The sequence below is a fragment of the Dermacentor albipictus genome, chromosome 8 (assembly GCF_038994185.2).
Source record: "Dermacentor albipictus isolate Rhodes 1998 colony chromosome 8, USDA_Dalb.pri_finalv2, whole genome shotgun sequence".
NCBI lineage: Eukaryota > Metazoa > Arthropoda > Arachnida > Ixodida > Ixodidae > Dermacentor > Dermacentor albipictus.
This window is the reverse complement of record NC_091828.1, coordinates 101,293,604-101,311,648: the sequence shown is the minus strand read 5'-3', so window position 1 is coordinate 101,311,648 and position 18,045 is coordinate 101,293,604. Positions and strand designations below refer to the sequence as shown.

Genomic DNA, 18,045 nt, shown 5'->3' with positions numbered 1-18,045 from the left:
GAGGTTCCGGAAGAAACATTTTACCAGCGTCACAGTCGGGGAGATTATCTTGGCGGAGGCATCCCTGCTGTGAATTGTCACCATTGGCTGCTGATGGAGAAACAGAAGGCCTCGATGCTGCACAAATGAAACAATAGTAGTATTACGAAATGCAAAAAAAGAACAGAAATACTAAGGCTAATGATGAGCTTTCTTTCCTTTTTTTTCATTTGGTTCATTTGGGATGCCTTAAGGATTTCAGGTATGATGGAACAAATGATGCTTAATGGTCCTTTTTGATTTGCTCAATATTTCTGCATCTGAATGCTTCATGACTCTGTTTATTAAGTCCACCCATATAAATTATTTTTTCCAGAAGTTAAGAAGTTATGAAGTGAGAGAATCTGTAGTGTTCAGACTTTCACGAATTCCTACGACCCTTATAGGTCAGTGTCAAAAAGCTTCAACCCAACTTGTTCTCTGATCCTCAACGAGCACTCGAGGTTTGAATGCCATATTTGGCCTTTGCAAAACTTACAATTCCCCACACGACAATTTTCTCATATGAGACTCGATTAATGAGTGTTTTCTTGAACACATGCCTAAGTTTGGCAACGTTTTTATACACTGTGGTTGCAAAGAGCCACCTAGGACATACTGTATTTTTCTGTATATAACCTGCCAACATGGAAAACCGACACCCCCTTTTAGAATAGCCCAGAAAAAAGAATACTATGTGATACCTCTGGGAGGTTAAAAAAATCTGGCAGACACACTTAAGACTGCTCACGTGTGGATTTGCGAAAGCGCTATAGTCCCTTTGGTGAAATGAATGTTTTTTCCGCCCGTTCCTTGTCCGTGCAGGCTCTCGCGTGTGCTCTCACTGCACCTCGCTAATGCCAAATAAAAATGCGCCAAGCATCTCAACAGGCTCGCTTGCCCTTGAGGAGTTCATAACATGAAGGACTGCTCAGTGGCGTTCAATTTAATATCTTTATTTTATACATTCATGAAATTACACCACGTCCTCCCCATTGGCTGCACTGCGGATGTAGTATGCCTATAAATAGGCCTAAAATCAGTTGCTGTAACTTGTGCAAAATATTTAAATAGTAAAACAATCACAATGACCTGACATGTGAGCTATGGCCGTAAATCTTTTGTTACGCAGGGGTGCCGTATAGGTCAACGTAGCACTGCAGCCTCATCAGGGCCCTTGAATGCAAGGGCCTGGAGACACATGCTATATGAGGTATACCTAACACAGCTGCAGCCTCTGGTAAGAGGCTCTCCTACGTAACTTTTGGACTGCTAATTTGCAATGTAAGAATGTCAGTAAAAAAATTTTAAATAGGTTTGGTATGGACTAATGGGCTTACGCCAAGAAACTGTGCTAGGTGTAATGCGATATGATGCCAGCATGTAAATGAGTGTTTTTTCCTCCCGACATTTTTAAATTTAAAGCCGTCAATGTTTATATGAAGTGTCAGGGTTTCTGTCTTTTGATTTAAAACACTACCAGACACTGGCACTTCCCTGCCAATCATGGCTTTTAGCCACATCAGAATAGCTTCCTGAAGTTTTCGGTGGGCACCTTGGCTGACATTATTCTGTCGGGATCCAGCAGATTTCTCGGCGGCTTCTAAAATCTTCACCTTGCTTTTAGATAGTCTGATATTTTCTGCTTTGAGATTTGAAATTCCTTTGTGACGTCCACTTGCGACCGGCCAGTTTGTACTTGCCTGATAATGGTGGCCTTCTTTTTTATCGCTAATCTGCTATAATTTCCTCACATTGAAGCCTTTGTCAAGTTGGAGGCGGACAATGAAGGCGGTGTCAGCACCGTCAGCAGAGCTGCCGATGAAACCACTGCAGACAACTGGTTGTTGGACCGGCTGAGCCTAGCTTTGCGATATGTAGCTGAACTGTACCGCAATGCGCACTAGAGGCAATACGAACAGTACAAATGACCATGTGCAACTGACAAGTGCCAACATTAACGACAGCTGACATCAACGACAGTGCGAAGCCTGACTGGAGGGATGGCTGCAGCAAGTGGTGCCTGCTATCGAGGCTGTACCAGATGCGAAAGCCCTGAATTAGCATGCGAGATGCATGCAATGCAGGCTTTAGGCTGCATAAAAACAAGATGACGATGATGATGTTCGCGTTTTCGGTAGCTTTTGACTTGTGATTGCGAGAAAAACTCCAGAAAATCGAATGAGAAGAGTCCGACACATGGAAAATTTTGGTCGATGTTATACATTGACTCTATGGAGCACGTTGCGGTACCGTGGTAGAGCCCGAACATTCGGGTAGGTCTGGAAAATCAAGTGTCAGAAAAATCAGTCGGCGATTGTATTATTATTATGCTGTGACAAAGAACATATTCGAATCCCACTTAGTGCCAGTAAACATTATCTAAACCATTTTGCAAATTTTATGCTGCAACCACATGCGACTGAATTACCAAGAAGCTGGACCTTGGTCAGGTGTTGCAAAACACCTTTAGCACAATCTTTCTTTGTTTGCCATGTATGCTGTGAACCAACATAAAGAAGTTTTGTTGTCCGTACTAGTTGTCAAAATGGAGAAAGCGTCATCATTTTAGTTGTTACTGTGACCAACATGCCCTGAGGGTAAAATAAATAAATAAACAAACAAACTTTGCAAACCTTGTGCAAACGTGTTAATACAGCTAGCGGTGTAAAAATAACATCTGCAGTCTTTACTTTGTTACTGCCTTTGCAAACAATCTGATAAATTAGATGGATGATGATGATGATTAATCAACGTTTATTGGGCCCGAAATAAATTGGTGGTGCAAGCAGGCACCAGACAGGTTCCCTAGTTACAGGACCCATATGTTCCCCGCAGCTCCTGGCCCCTGTCCGTTAGTGCGAGCTGAATCGTCAAGGCGGGGCTGGATAACAAAGTCACCCATCGCTCAAGGGGTTTGGGATTGGGGGTGTTGGTGGGAATGGGAGGAGGGGGGGTCTTCAGTTCTGTGCACTCTGCCAAGACGTGCGGCAGGGTACCCTTTTCTCTTTTGCAAAAAAGGACAGAGCATATCGTGTTCCGCAGGGTACATGCGGTTCATCAGTACGGGATATGCTCGAAGCAGGATCGTCTGTTGTTGCCTGGTGAGTTTGGGGTGTGCTTCTGGCAATCTGCACCTTTCCTCTCGGTACATCCGGGTAATGTCCCGAAAGCTGGTGACCGGGTGGGGTAGCTCTTCCGGCTCGTGCTCGGCCCTGATTGACATTTCTCGGGCATGGTAGTCGGCGATGGTGTTACCTGCTACCTGCGAATGAGCCGGGTCCCACATGGAGCTCTATGGCTCTTCCCGGAGGCTTGCGCTTGGATAGAATGGCTCGAGCCGTGAAGAGATTACCCTCCTGCGGAAGCTTCCGTAAGCTGTCTTTCAGTCGGCGACCACAGTGTCCACGTTCGGCTGTGCGAGTGAGAGGGCCACGGCCGCTTCTTCGGCAACTGTGGGGTCTGTTGTCTTCAGGGACACGCTGACGATCAGCCTGTCTGTCTGTGGACGTAACGACCACCGCTGCCCAGTCACTGTGTTTTCGGGGCGAGGCATCTGCGTAGAGGACCCTGGGGTCCTCTTCCAGCTTCTGGGCTATGGCTTTGGGCCGCGCGGTGCGCCTCTCGCCGTCCTTGCCCAGCGTCATGTTTCGGGGAAGGGGTTTGGTCTGAATGGTCGTCTTCCAGTATTCCGGAAGGATCGCCTTGATGGGTACTGGCTCGACCTACCATCCTACCTTGCGTAAGACGGCTCGTCTGGGTTCCGTGTGACTGAGCCGGATTCTCTGATTAAAGAGGTGGGCTTCGATGAGCTCCTGCACCATGTTGTGGGCGCTCATGTCTAGCAGTCCTTGCATGGATGAGTATATGGGCATGCCCAGTGCTTGCTTCGTTGCCTTACAAAGCATCATGTTTAGGGTGTCCCTATTCGACCTCGTGGAAGGTGGAAGCGTACAGCAAGATTATGGCAGTGCACCATCTGGTTTCTATGAATAGAAATAGAAATGGTGTAAATGTTGGTTTTAACTGGAAGCTTTGTCGGGCAACGGCTAACCCTGTTGACAGTGAACTTGAAGACACTTTGGTAGAATTTCTCTGTGAGCCGCGTGCACGAGTTGTACTGATAACAGCAGATTCAATTCATTGCAAAAACAATTGAATTTGCTCACTAGTGTATTGCTTCTAAAAGTGAAAAGACTCGCATCGGCAAAGGTGGACAATGTTTTATAACAAGAGTGCTGCGAAAGAACAACTATTCAGTGGGATAAGTTGGCGGTACGGAAGAAGTCTTGTTCACCACTGCAGTCCACAAACATAGCGCAAAAAAAAAAAACTGAAGCTGCTATCGACTGGAGCAGATCAAAATGAGTATGACCAGCAGTCACCCGAAGAGACCTACAGGTCGGCTGAAGTGACAACTGGTGTGCACCTCAGGTGCCCAGTGCATGCTGCTCATTGCCTGATGGCAGTGTTGTGCAAGCCTAGTCCTGCTCAGTCATGTGCTATGGGATGTCGTGACTTAAAGCTGTCCCAGAACAAGAATCGCAACAGTTCCGGTGTGGTTTTCACCTCTCTCAGTGAATGAGCATATTGATAAAACAAAGTGTTGTAGTTAACTGCATTGAAGAATTTTGTTGGAATTTTATTCACCTTAAACACAGGGGCCGACTTACATTCTTTATTGATCTGTATTCACGTTTTTACACTAACATACTTATTTATGCATTACTAAGAGACTCGCTAGGTTTAACATTATCGTAAAGCAACGTAAAGGCTACGACAACACCAGGGCAAGAAGGCTCTGGATTAAGCTCTACCCCCTAAGGTGCTTCAATGTGTTCAGTAGAGCAGTAGTTTTGCATTTTGCTGCCAATCAGAATGCAAACAAGGATCACAAACCAGGTAATATATCCTCAGGAGCAGAGTGTCATACACACTTGAGCAGGTCGTACCATGCTAGGCAGACTTGGCTATTTACCACAAACTCGCACAAACAAGCAAATGTAAGAGAAGTGCCGGTCACTGCCCACCTGAGGCGTAGCTTGACTGATCCACAGTCTCTGTGGTCTGCACGCTCCTCGACTCGCTGCCTGCTTTGAAGGAGCACCCAACAGACTTGTCAGCCAGAGGGAAGCTGCACTGCGTGCCAACCTCAACCTGACCGATGGCCTCGGAAGGGCCGGGGCAAGCCGTTATGGCGGTGATACTCCCATCTAGGTTCACCGCATTTGTGAGGCCTGCAGAAAACAATGGGAGTGATCGCAGTCCTGTTACAGCATCGAGAACAAGCGATAAATCCAGCAATAGAATAAATGCAGGGGCAACTTACAATGCATAGCTGTGGAACACAACATAGCCCTTTGGGTTCAGTATTCCTAAACGTCAACAAGGGCAATCCACACTGCATATTTGAAAGCAGGGCAACCTTTTTCTGTGCAAGGTTTTCGACAGCAGAACACATATTCAACTTTTTTTCATCTCATACATATTAAAGCTTACTGGTGGAGTCTAATGCAAAGTGATTGCAGGATCCTAAGCCTAAGGAGCCATCAGCCTATTTAATGCCCACTGTAGAATCCCAATCACCCCATATTTTGGGCCAGCTGACATCATCCTACACTTGTAAATTTTTTTATTTCATCACACTACCTAGTTCTCTGTCCACAATTGTACGTCAGTTCTATTGGTACCTATTCAGTAGCTTCACAGGCCATTATTTACCTGGCCAACACATCACATTTTTTGCCAAAGTTCATTTTTAATGCAACAGCATTCTTTAAGAACTTCACCCAGTTAGAAGTAGGTCTGACTTTGTGTGTGTCTCTATGTATGCTTGTACGTATGTATGTTCATACCTAAACTCCTCCCCACCAACTTGGGTCACAGAGTAGTCTATAGTCAAATGGATAGAGCACCCAGCTGCTGTGCTGATCGAACTGGGTTGAAAACCAAACATCGGCCCAACTTGGGTCATTGAGCATGTAACACTGTGTATGCGCTGCTCTTTGACGCCACGTTGGGTCTACTTTGACGCCAAGTTGGGTCACTTGGTAGGTGCCGCTCTTCAACAATCATGGGCAGCCTATCCCAATGATCTCCACTTACCCCTGTCTTGCACTAGCTGATTTCAAGTTGTGCCTGCAAATTTTTTAATTTCATCATCCCACCTAACTTTCTGCCGTCCTTGACAGTGCCTCCCTTTCCTTAGCACCCATTCCGTATCTCTGATAGACCACCGATTATCTGCCCTATGCATTACACGACCTGGCCAGCTCCATTTTTTCCTCTTAATGTCAACTAGAATATTGACTACTCTTTCTTGCTCTCAGACCAAGAACGCTTTCTTCCTGTCTCTCCAAGTTACACTTAACCTTTCTCGTTCCGTTGCTCGTTGTGCAGTTCTTAACTTGTTCCCAAGCTTCTTTGTTAACCTCTAAGTTACTGCCCCATATGCTGGTACCAGTAGAATGCAATTTTTGTCCACTTTTCTCTTGAATGATAGCAATAAGCTACTAGTCATGATTTGATGATGTCTGCAGTATGCGCACTTTCATGGTTCGTCATTCCTATATTAAGTTCTTTGTTGCTTGGGTTAGGTTACATACTTGTTGCCCTTGTGCTTTACCTCCCACTTCTATATCTGTTTCTGAAATCAGCCTAATTACAGTTTTATTCATTACCATTAATTTTATCTTCATATTTCTGTTCTAAAGCTACATATTTGTTAAGAGCACCAGGCTGAATTCATCCACTTTTACCCTGAGTGTTTCTGGGCTGGCCTGTTTCCTCTTAATTTGGTCTTTCTCTCTTCATATTGAGAACAATCCTAGACGTCACTAGCCTGTGATCACTACCAATTACCATATCCAACACTTCTACATTCTGCACTATGCTAGGGTCGGCACAGAGTATAAAATCTATCTTATTTCTTGTTTCCTCATTGGGGCTTTTCCAGGTGCGCTGTATGTTATTGCACTTCCAGAGGCAGGTATTCATCATGTGAAGGCGATTCCTTTCCGCAAACTGTACCAACATCTCTTCTCTACTATGTCTATATTCGATGCCATAGTTGCCAGTTACCTGTTCTCCCATCCAATTAACCTCCGACTTTTGCATTAAAGTTACCCATGAGTAGTGTAACTTTAGTTTGCACCTTTCTCATTGCCAATTCAACATGCTCATAAAGCTGTTCTATTTCTCTATCATCGTCACTGGAGGTTGAAGAGTAGGCTTGTACAACGTGTAATCTGTATCTCCTATTGTGTTTTATTATGACGGCTGCTACCCCTTTAGTAATACTGTCACGTTGAAATGACGGTGAACAACCACAGTGGCAAAACGCGTTATGCAAACCTGTGCCTAGCAATACAAAGAACACTCAACACAATGAAAGCAGGGAGCACACTCAACAATCGTCAAAATCTGATCCATGGGTAAAGTACAGTAGCTTTTATACATGACTCGTGGAATGTTCCAGCATAATCGCTGCTGTCTTCATGCCTTCCAGAAAGCACTACACAATTCATGTCACGCATACAATCTGATTACACAAGGTTCAGTGATAAGAGACAACAGATAGAACCAGTGATGACATTCAATGTTCAAAGAAGAAGTATATTTTTGTTTCCTAAACAGTTTGCTTTTATTCCCCTTGGCAGTGATTTTTGATTGCACTCTGTAGCTTCACAACCGTCAAAAAAGAAACCAAAGATGGCCACCTGAAGGCGGTGCATGCATGCATAAGGAACGCATACTAGGCCTCTTTCCATATTTGGCATGCTTCACTGTACAGCAGATATGCTTAATAGCCAAATATAGAGAACTGATCATTGCACTTCGCAAAGTCGAATATTACTTCTTTTAATGACTTGGCATTAGGAGTGTCAAAGTGGAAAAATGTGGAAGAGGAAGCTGTCAAACATACCTTTGTAGCTCTAAACACAAATTTGCCACTTGCGACATAAGGTACACATCGTAGAAGGTAGGCTGTGAAAAATGAAATGTTCAATTATCCCTCTAAACAGCCTGTCAAGCGTTTGGTGCACTTCAATAGTCGGAAATCTGCACTTTATTTCGAGGTGATTTAATGTGTACAACTGCAGTGTGTACCACATTCTGCTGTCGTGCAAACACTGGCGGCAAACCTTAACTCTTTCCCTGCCGAGTTTCTTGGCCAAAAATAATACAAAAATACTTATTTTTTTATTTGCCTACCATCTTTTTTTTTTACTTACCTAAATAATTCTAAGTATCTTGAAACAACCAAAAAATATCCTTAAAAGCACTTTATTTGTAAGATAAATGGAAAATATTCTTTTTGAGAATATGGAGAGAGGATTGGCTTCACTGCGCTTCACAGCGGAGAGTCTCCACCTTTCTATAGTCCTCATAGCAAAAAATGTCTCATTAGAAATTCAAAAACAATACTGCGACAGGCAGGGCTCATACTTGTGGCAAAGGATGTCAGATCCTTATATTGTAGACTTGGTGTGGTAAATTTCAAAGCACAGAATAGTGCAGAGTGCTACTCCACATTCCTCACACCAAGTACGTGTTTCATTCCTGGACGTCTTTGTGACATCTTTTCCTGAACACTTTGAACAGTGAAGCAGCATTCCATGGGCTTCTGGTTGTTGTAGGTATCTTTCTTTTTTTTCAGTGCGAGGGAGGTACCTTGGAAAGTGGTGGGTGAGGGGTCTTGGTACCAAATTGTCAGCCACCCTTCCTTTCTCGCTGCGAGTTTCACTTCGGAGGTTCCCTGAGATTAGCACCTCCAAGAGATTCAGTCGAAAATCTATGGGCATGCTTTTCCCACCTTCAGCTTTCTTGAAAATGATGAAAGCATTGAATATGGCCAACTCCAGAATGTGACGGAACACTTTCTTATAGATTAACTCTTTTTGGTGCTGCACAGACGGATAATAAGAAAGATTTTGATCGTTCTTATCTACACTTCCCATTTTATGATAGTGGTCAAGCACTACATGTGGTTTTGTGAGCATCTCTTTCCGCTTGTTTCTCGCTTCTGTGGCTGTTGCGGCATGAGCAGTGCTCAAGAGAGAGGTGCGCTTACCTTGCTATTGAAGGGACAAGCATTTCTGCCATTGACAAGCTTTGCCAGAAAAAGGTGCGCCTTTGCGTGTTGCATGCACGGTAGCACACACACCCATTTTCTTCGTGATCAGAGCATCGACCAGCTTCAACCAGCACCGAAAAACTGAGGAGAGCAGTAGACGTTATCTACTGTTAGGTAGTACCTACAATCAAGATGGTTCTCCATCAGTGAAAGGACCACCTTTTCCCCCATACACATGCTCTTATCACTCTCTATCGTTCCTTTTCTGGTCTATATAATAGCATTGGACACATACCAGGATGCCAACTCACAGAGCAAAAAAAAAAAAAAAAAAACGGCTTCCAAGCGAGGCACCCCTTGTATCTCATCAACAGAGACATTCGCATTCTGGCACGTAAACAGTGCAACAACGTTCCCTTATCATCTCTAACATAGGCCAGATCTTCCACAGTCTTGACTGAGGATGACCTTCTTTGTGAAGGCCAGCTTCATTCTCAAAAAAACGAAGGAACTTCATTATCCTCTGAAACTGGTTTCATTTGAAACTGGAGAATTGCTCTCTTCACCAAAACATAGAAATTTCCTGTTGTCTTAATTATCCCCTGAAGAATAATTATCGCCTGAAACAGACTGAGCTCTTCCGCAGTTAACTTCTTCCAAAATATGTCGCTCAAGTTGTGCAGAGCAAGAAACTGCTCAGCGTAGCAGTTGGTTTCATGGAGAATTAAATCTGTTATTTCACTCATTAGAAAAGATTCAAAATACCGCGCAATGTTCCCGTCCTTTCTCAGAGGTACTTTTATGCCAAGCACAACCGTGAAAACAAACCTTGGAGGTATCGGTGAGGGGTTCTTTACATCTATTGGCATTCAGTGCCAACCCATTGAGACGCTGTCGTCGTCTGAATCCAATGACTTGAGAAGACGATATGCTGCTCAGTATCATCGCTGCCAATCTCGGAAGAAAACTCAACGTTTTCTTGACTATCCGAGTCCAACAAAACTTCCGCAAACAAATGTTTTTTCCTTTTTTCCAGAACAGAGCCATTGCCGGCACACGCATGCACAGAGGATGATGCCATTTTTAAATCCCAGTTGCCAGCATAGAAAAGTTTCTCGACCAAAATGCAAGCTTTGAGTGTTTTTTTAAATATTTTTTTACTGTGCCATTTGTCAAAGCCAAAAATAGCTAAACAAATTGTATCAAAGTAGCTTGACTTCAGCAGTGCGCAGAGGCTTGTTTCAGCATGGACGAGCCCAGCTCATCTTCGGTCGTAGTGGTACAAACCGTGTGGATGAGCTCAGCTCTTCTACGGTAGGGAAAGGGATAAGAGTGCAGGAAATCAATGAGGGAGTTAATCAACAACAGCACATTTTGCGTGAACATCGGGGTCGAGGTAAACGATGGGCCACTGCCATTCTCACTGTCACTGCGGCTCTTGTCGTCGCACAACACCGCCATCTGCTGCAACAGTGGTCACCTCATTGGAGATCTCTTCGCAAAGAGATGCATCAATATCTGCAATCAAACTCCTATATTGAAGCGCCACCTGTTTAGAGGCTAGAAGTAATGATGCACTCTCAGAGCTCAGTAATGTCAGCGGCTTGCACCATGTTCATATTACTATCATGGGGGGTTACGTCCTGGGACTAAAGCCCGCCTTTTTAAAACAGTTGTTTATTGTGAAAAGGGGTTCCTGAACTCTCCTTCCATTGATCGGCCTGGCCACTAGGGGTAGCCTTCATGATCACTGCACTCCTGGTTTTCACAATCGTTGATATGAGCTCATACTATCTAGAGCCTTGCAACATTATCAGCTTCATCTCAAGCAACACAGCTTTGCGCTTTGTCGGCACTATCATCTACAAACTAGGCCATCCACTGCTTTGGGCCACACAGTTTCTGCGCTCGGCGAGAGAGAGAGATTGTAGAAGAGTGGGCGCCACCGTGCCTATCACATTTCACTTTTACCTTTTTTTCTTTCTCTCTCTTTCTGTCCGAATGCATATGAAGTGCCATTGGGAGTGACATGCGTGCAACGCAGCTGGCACCATTTTGTGGCATGCTGCGCCAAGTCGCAAAGCTCCCTGTAGCTTTTGTAAGCGCCATGTGGGCAGGATGCACTGCATAGGCAACCTTTCCGCTCTGTCTAGGGAGTCTGCTTTGAAAGCACCATCTAGAAGGCAAAACTTTGATCGTTGTTGTAGACACGCGGTCATAACGTATTGTTATATGTGTTTTTTATAGCCCTAATGCATAAGTGGATACTCTAGATTGACTCATAGTTGTGACTGATATATTGTTATATGTTGTGTCATTATAGGTGCACTACACTGTATGTAGCATGTAATCTTAAAAGTAGGCAAGTGACAAACAGACCCTTGTGTGTTACCTTTAGGCGTCAAGGTGACCGAAGTCGAGACCTCTGCAGTCAGTGAGCGAGAAGAACAGAGAGAACGAAGTGGCTCAAGTATTTCTTAGTGACAGCTACGCAAAGACAAGAGACAACGAAGACAAGGAAAGCATAAAACCATTTACTTGTAGGTACCTAAAGTGAAGAGGAGGAATGATGTATACAAAGCAAATGAGTGTTAACAAGTCTAAAATTTAAAAAGATGTGAAACACTGAATGAGGACACTGAGGTGAATGTGCAAAATTAAAGGGAGAGAAAATCTGTAATGACGGAATCCTAGATTGCAAACACCGTAAACATTACAAGATTGCAAGCAATGAAACCCATGTATAAAATGTGAAGACCGAGATGGTTCGACAAGGCAATGAGAAGGGAGGAAAACATCGCCTCCATGGAGACAATTCAATGAACTATTGGGATAAAATTAGCTTAACAGAAAATGACAAGACACCTTAACATAGACAAATTTTGTAGGACGTGGCTGCTGTGGTAGGAGGAGGAGGGAGAAACATGTATGACGTGGTAACATAATGTCAGCCTTTGCTGTGTTGATATCAGCCGAGCTCATTTTGTCATAATCCCTGATTACAAAAGGTGACGGAAGACTTCAGGCATTTAAGTGCAATAAAAAAGAGAGTTTAGTAAATGATTAATAAAGGCCCCATGTTTTAAACACATAATGAGAAATGCGGTGCTGCAAAAAAAGGGCAGAGGGACTAAACTATATCCAAGATGCATCTTGACCTCTGAAGTTTCCACATTCCTAGCAAACAAGAATGCAAGCCCTAAGTTCTTGTCGGTAAGGTTTCTGGCCCCTTCTTCAGCAAATTAGCGTGTAAACTTGCATGAAATAAATTGTGCAGAAACCATAGACAATGACTGTCAATGTAAGCAAATAGGCTGAACGAACGAGAGGGTGAATTAATGTTTTCCTTGCCAAGTCTGACCACCAACCATCACAGTCCTCCAACTAAGAACGAAAACTGCCGAAAGAGACAAAGAAAAAGCTATCCACCTTAAAAGATTTCGTAGCAGCTGCACATCCATGCCAGAATGAAATGTACAGATTACACCACGCTGTTATACACAAAGCCCAGAGCAAGTGGTGAAGCTGCAAGAATATACCACCCTACCAACAATATGCCAACAGTTGCCAATCCCAACTCAAACAAATATTGGGACATTTAAGAACACCTGCTGAACTGCACAGCTATTTCTGATGTGTTTGGAGCAGTTTAGGCACTTCTTTCAGCCAACTGGCATTCCCTGTGCATGAGACCTAAGCTAAACTAAAGCTTTCGTGCACCTATGCTCATGGTGCAGCCATTGCATCATCCAGATAGAGCCTTACAACTATAAGTCAGACGGTGAGAATGCCGATGGCAAGTGATAGGGCCCCTGATGCAAAGGACGTTGGTGAACAACAGTGGTCCCATAGAAAAATGGCTCACAGATGACAAAATCTGTTGGTAGTTGGCAACACTATTCTTTTTTTACAATTTATTGTTTTGGGACAGCTGAAAACAAGTTTCCTGGATTATTCTTCCACTGTGTCTTTTGTGATGGCACCAGGCATTAAGTGTAATACACGATTGTATGTGTTCTGGCCTACACAATTTTATTACGAGTTTAACACATTGTGGGAACTTCCAACCTTTAAATGGCAAACCTTAATAGCTTAAATGTGTGAACAAGCCTTGCCACTTGTCCAGCGCGCAGTGATAGCATGTCAGACATCACTCAAGCCACTATTAATTGACTCCTCCTTTACTGCAGCAACACAAGTTATAGAAGAAACAGCATGCCTTGAGCAAATGGATATACATACCAAATTGTGGACTGAGCCGACCAGCAGCAATCGGCACTTGTGGCTGTTTGTTGTCAATGGTGCAGGGACAGGCTAGATCTTCGTTGGCACAACAAACATCAGCAAAAGCTGCAAAGACAGCAGTAGCAAAGTAAAACACATTAGATAAATGGCTGTACACACAGCCAGGGATATGGGCCAAGGGCCACCACATAAGTGGTGGACCTATGGACCACTACATAACTGCCACAAATTGAAACATATCCTCCTCATGCAACTGGGAAAAACGTTATTTTACCTGCAAGCATCACAATTTTATAGAGTTGGTCTAGCTAGTTAGTGACTGACATCTTAAATAACTTGTGGGGCTGCAACATTAATTCGGGTACAGATTACCAGCCGAGCTGTTTAGGCTGCATACATGGGCTGCACACATTATGAAATCACACATTATTTTGCATACATGACACTCATACACACGTATACATTTATAAAAATTTTATTTCCAAACGATGGTGATCCCTGCTTTATGATTCCGTCTTCACATAGGACACATTCTTCACCAAGGTCAAGTCGATGCACGAACCGTGTATGGTCATTGCTTTCAATGTGTCAGTGTCACACATGAAACCAAATTTGTAGGTGCCATATTTGACAAACCACTAATTTTGCAGTTTAGAAATGTCCACGTTGAAATCGCCAAACACCACGATTGCCGTGCTCTGGTTCATCGCACGACCCGGGAAGTGGACACACAGGCACTTTTTCACGTCCGCCTTTGGCGTATTCAGCGATGTGTACACAGTGCACACGACGATTCTGTCGGATGTCCTTGTGGTGCACACTTCCACAGTAGACGGAGTTCGACCAAAGTTCATATCCTTCCATTTCGACTGCATCGTTGGCATATATCGCAACTCCTGCAGACCGATTGCCCCTTGTTTTAGCACACACAACTTAATTATGGGGTTTAACGTGCCAAACCTACTTTCAGATTATGAGGCATGCCTTAGTGGAGGACTCTGGAACTTTCGACCACCTGGGGTTCTTTAACAGGCACCTAAATCTAAGTACATGGGTGTTTTCGCATTTCGCCCCCATCGAAATGCGGCCGCCGTGGCCGGGATTCGATCCCGCGACCTCGTGCTCAGCAGCCCTACACCACAGCCACTGAGCAACCATGGCGGGTTAGCCCACACGACTCCGCCGTACCGTTTTACCTCGTGAAATGCAACATCTTTCCACGTCTCGGAGAAGCACAAGATGGGTACTTTGCGAGGACAGTCGGGCACAACATCTCTCGAATGCAGCCCCAACGAACGGACTTTAAGAGCCGCGAATGCAACGGGACGTGGTTCTTTCGCGTATGCGAGGCACATACTGGTGACAGTATGCAACCTATGGTTCTCGAGTCGCCAAACTTTGTCACTCATTTCCCTGTTAACAGTGTGTCTGTAGTTGTAGAATTAAAAGTTGTTTTTTTGCACTGGTAAGATACAGACGATCGACATCGGCACACCTACTCAAGGCAACAAACACCAATTTTTGGGGATGGGTCCTGTCATACTCGTACGTGACTTTGCTGTATGTAGATGCCTGCGATTTGTAAACAGTCAATGTGATGTCCTGCACCAACAAAAATTGTGTCCGCTTACATCACATGCCGTTTTCCACGTGGATGGTGACAGTGCTTGTCTGTACTCGATGCGCATGCCAGGTCTGTTAGCCACACCCCTTAGCGGCTTTGCCTTGAGATGGGCTAACCTACCACTGTTGTTTGCATTTAGCTTGAACCAAAGTCGACAGGGGGTGTCAGTGGAATTGTTGTTGTACTCCAGAACGCGTAGAACACCAGCGGCACCATTCACAAGTCTGTCTTTCACATCGATGTTCAGTGTTATCATGGAAGGCCTTCCGACCACAAGATTAATCGCAGGGGGCAGAGTACCCAACTCCCCAACCTTCTTCTTGACGATCTCGACCATCCGAGACTGCTGCGTGTTTGTGTGCCAATCCACATACTGATCTTTGGCTCCTGCCACAACGACACCGTCAATCTTCACTCACTACCACTTCCACATTAACCTTTTGGGCTTGTTCATTTTGGGCTTGTTCATCATTCAATCTCAGCACATTGGGAGCGAGTGCCATTGCGTGGTTGGCGGTCATGAAGCTGCTTTCTGCTCCCATCTCCGATCTTGGTCAGAATCGCAGAGAATGTAGCATCCTTCTGCTACACCACCTGGCGCAAAGGGAAGTAGCCCGGGCGATTCCACCTCACCCTGTGCAGAATGCTTTGTTTGTATCGTGTTCTCGTCTGTATATGGCGCTCGCTCTAATAGGTGGCAATTGGTGCAAATCCTCACACTTTATGACATCGAGCCCCCCAAATGGCTCGTCGTAGTTGTACATGATTTGTCTTAAATGCAATAGTTCTGCGGAAACCCGCAAGGTGGAGAGAACTAATTAATAAGGGGAAATGAGACGTCCACCCAAACACAGCTAAGTGCCTTCCTATGTAGCACTTAGCTATGTTTGGATGGACGTCTCATTTCCTCTTATTAATTAATGATTTGTCTTAATCAGTCATCTATTCTGGCGAACATGGCGGTAGATATCACACCAATTTTGTCAATAAACATGCACTTGACATTCCTGAAGGCGGCCTGATACGTGTTGAGATTGCAGTCCAACAAACCAACATCGTTCAATTCATCTTGAATGCCACATGTACCGAAGTGCCTCCATTGGCAACTGCCATTTTACTTTTACTGGCACATATGCAGTACGCGTTGGTGTTGTATTTACCGAGGGAAACCACACTGCAGTACCTGTTGTACGTGTCCATGATCAAATGAAGAACAAACGTCTTCCCCCCTCCAGCAGGCCCGGTCAGAAACATTCAATGTGAACAGGGTCCCGACATAGCAATGTAATACTACATGACTTCTCGGATAATTTCGTACTGTTCCTGATTAGTCAGTCTCACCATCGTTTATATCACTTCCTTGGTGTAGATACAAGTCCTCTTGCACACGACAGCACAAGACATGTCGCTCTTAATGAGCACTTCGTACTTGGTGTCTCCGAGGATGTCTGCGTCTTGGTCCAAGTTGATGTCCACTGATGCAACCAGTCTCTGTTGAATGCCATTGTCTCTTTGCTGATCTTGCAAGTCATGTTCTTCGGAAATGATGGTTCTCAAAATTTCCATAACCTTTCGACAATCCATTCCCATCACATACTCTCCGCTTTTTGTCACTACAGTTTCAACGTGTTGGTCGAAAATTATGTGAAACTTGTTGCCGTCGAGGACGTCCACTTTTCGTCTGACTGCAAAGAAGAGCAGAACCTGTTCTCTTTTGTAGTTTGAAACGTCTTCACTGCTGTATTGCCTCGAGAGTATGGGGCATGGCTTCTCTCTGAGTTTATAAGTGTGTGTCTTGGCATCATATGTATACCACAATATGTAATCGGCCAGGCATACATGTTCAAGGTCTGATGGGCGATCCTCATACTCTGGACCACATTAGGTTGCCAGACCTGCGTCGAGGTTCCATCAATGCCTTCCCTGGTTCGTGGCTCTTTTCGACCTTTGTTCGCTCTTTGGGAAGATATGTAGGTACGTACAGTACGGCCCGACTCTTCTCTGACATGTCTTGCTTGAACAGAGACTATGCCGCCTCCTGTGCAGACATCTCGATAGTCTTTCAGCATGGTTGCACCTAGCACCTTCAGAGCATCAGCGTACTGCATCTCCAGCTTATCTTCCATAATCTTAAGTATGACTTTATGCAGATGCAAAATGCTTCTGTCTTCTTTGTTGACGTAGTTGACCACATAGTTTGCGCAGTGATTGTGAATAATCTGGAGATCCATGTTCAAATTAAGGATCAAACCAATCCAAGGGTTAAATGCATTCATCTACTTTTCCTTTACAGTGCATTTGTGAAGAATGCAGTCTTGCAAACACAGACCTGAGGATGTCGACATACTCTTCCTTGATACGGACATTAAAATAATCAAAAAAGTCCTCGTTTGTTTCATATTCAACGTCTTGTAATTTTGCGTGCATGGCGTGATACTTTTCTCTCAACACATTTTGTCTGTCTACTTCTATGGGCAACTCCGTTGGTGGAAATAGAACAATAACCATAGTGTGGTCACTCAGCATGAACAGAGCTCCAAAACGACAGATGTTCTGGTTCTTCCTGTGCCAGGTGAATGTGTGATGGTAGATCTGACATTCCTCTCTAGGCAACACCGATGAGTCCAAAGCGATCAATCAGCCAGTGAACCATCATGTCGAGCATGTTCATACTGAATTCCTCAGCAGGAGCTCCATTCAGCCACCGCAGAACATGCATGTAGGAGCTGCCGTGGTGCTGGAATTCCACGATGTAATACGGCTTAAACTGGGACACTGTCTTGTCTTTCAGTATGCTGAGAATTATGTCGAAGATGCAACTGCAGTAAATGGCACACCTCACAGGATCATTATTGACGAGGTCTGTGACACCCATAAGATTCAACTCCTCGAGGAACCGCGATGAAAAAGGCTTGTTTCCATTCACTTGCAATTGCTCCAAAAGTATGAGCAGGCAACCCTAATGCAGTTCTGATGCAGACAATGTGAGAAATGCAGTGGGCTTTCCGGGTTGTTGAAACATCGGAAACACCTCTTTCTTCTTCGCTCTTGATCGATGGCCAACTTGACAAACTCCATTTTT

The 18,045-nt window shown here is 44.4% G+C and overlaps 1 protein-coding gene across 2 annotated transcripts in view; it reads right to left on the bottom strand.

The window, feature by feature from the left end:
• The window catches only part of LOC135913749 (oocyte zinc finger protein XlCOF6-like), a 35,222-nt gene that overhangs the window by 12,356 nt on the left and 4,821 nt on the right, over positions 1-18,045 (bottom strand). Inside the window, exons 2-4 of one of the 2 annotated variants that reach the window (XM_065446385.2) lie at positions 13,337-13,444; positions 5,049-5,255; positions 25-117 (exon numbers count right to left, since the gene is read on the bottom strand). In XM_065446385.2, the coding sequence (XP_065302457.1) occupies positions 25-117; positions 5,049-5,255; positions 13,337-13,444 (408 nt within the window). The remainder of the gene's footprint in view (positions 1-24; positions 118-5,048; positions 5,256-13,336; positions 13,445-18,045) is intronic. The other variant, XM_065446386.2, reaches the window with a different exon arrangement.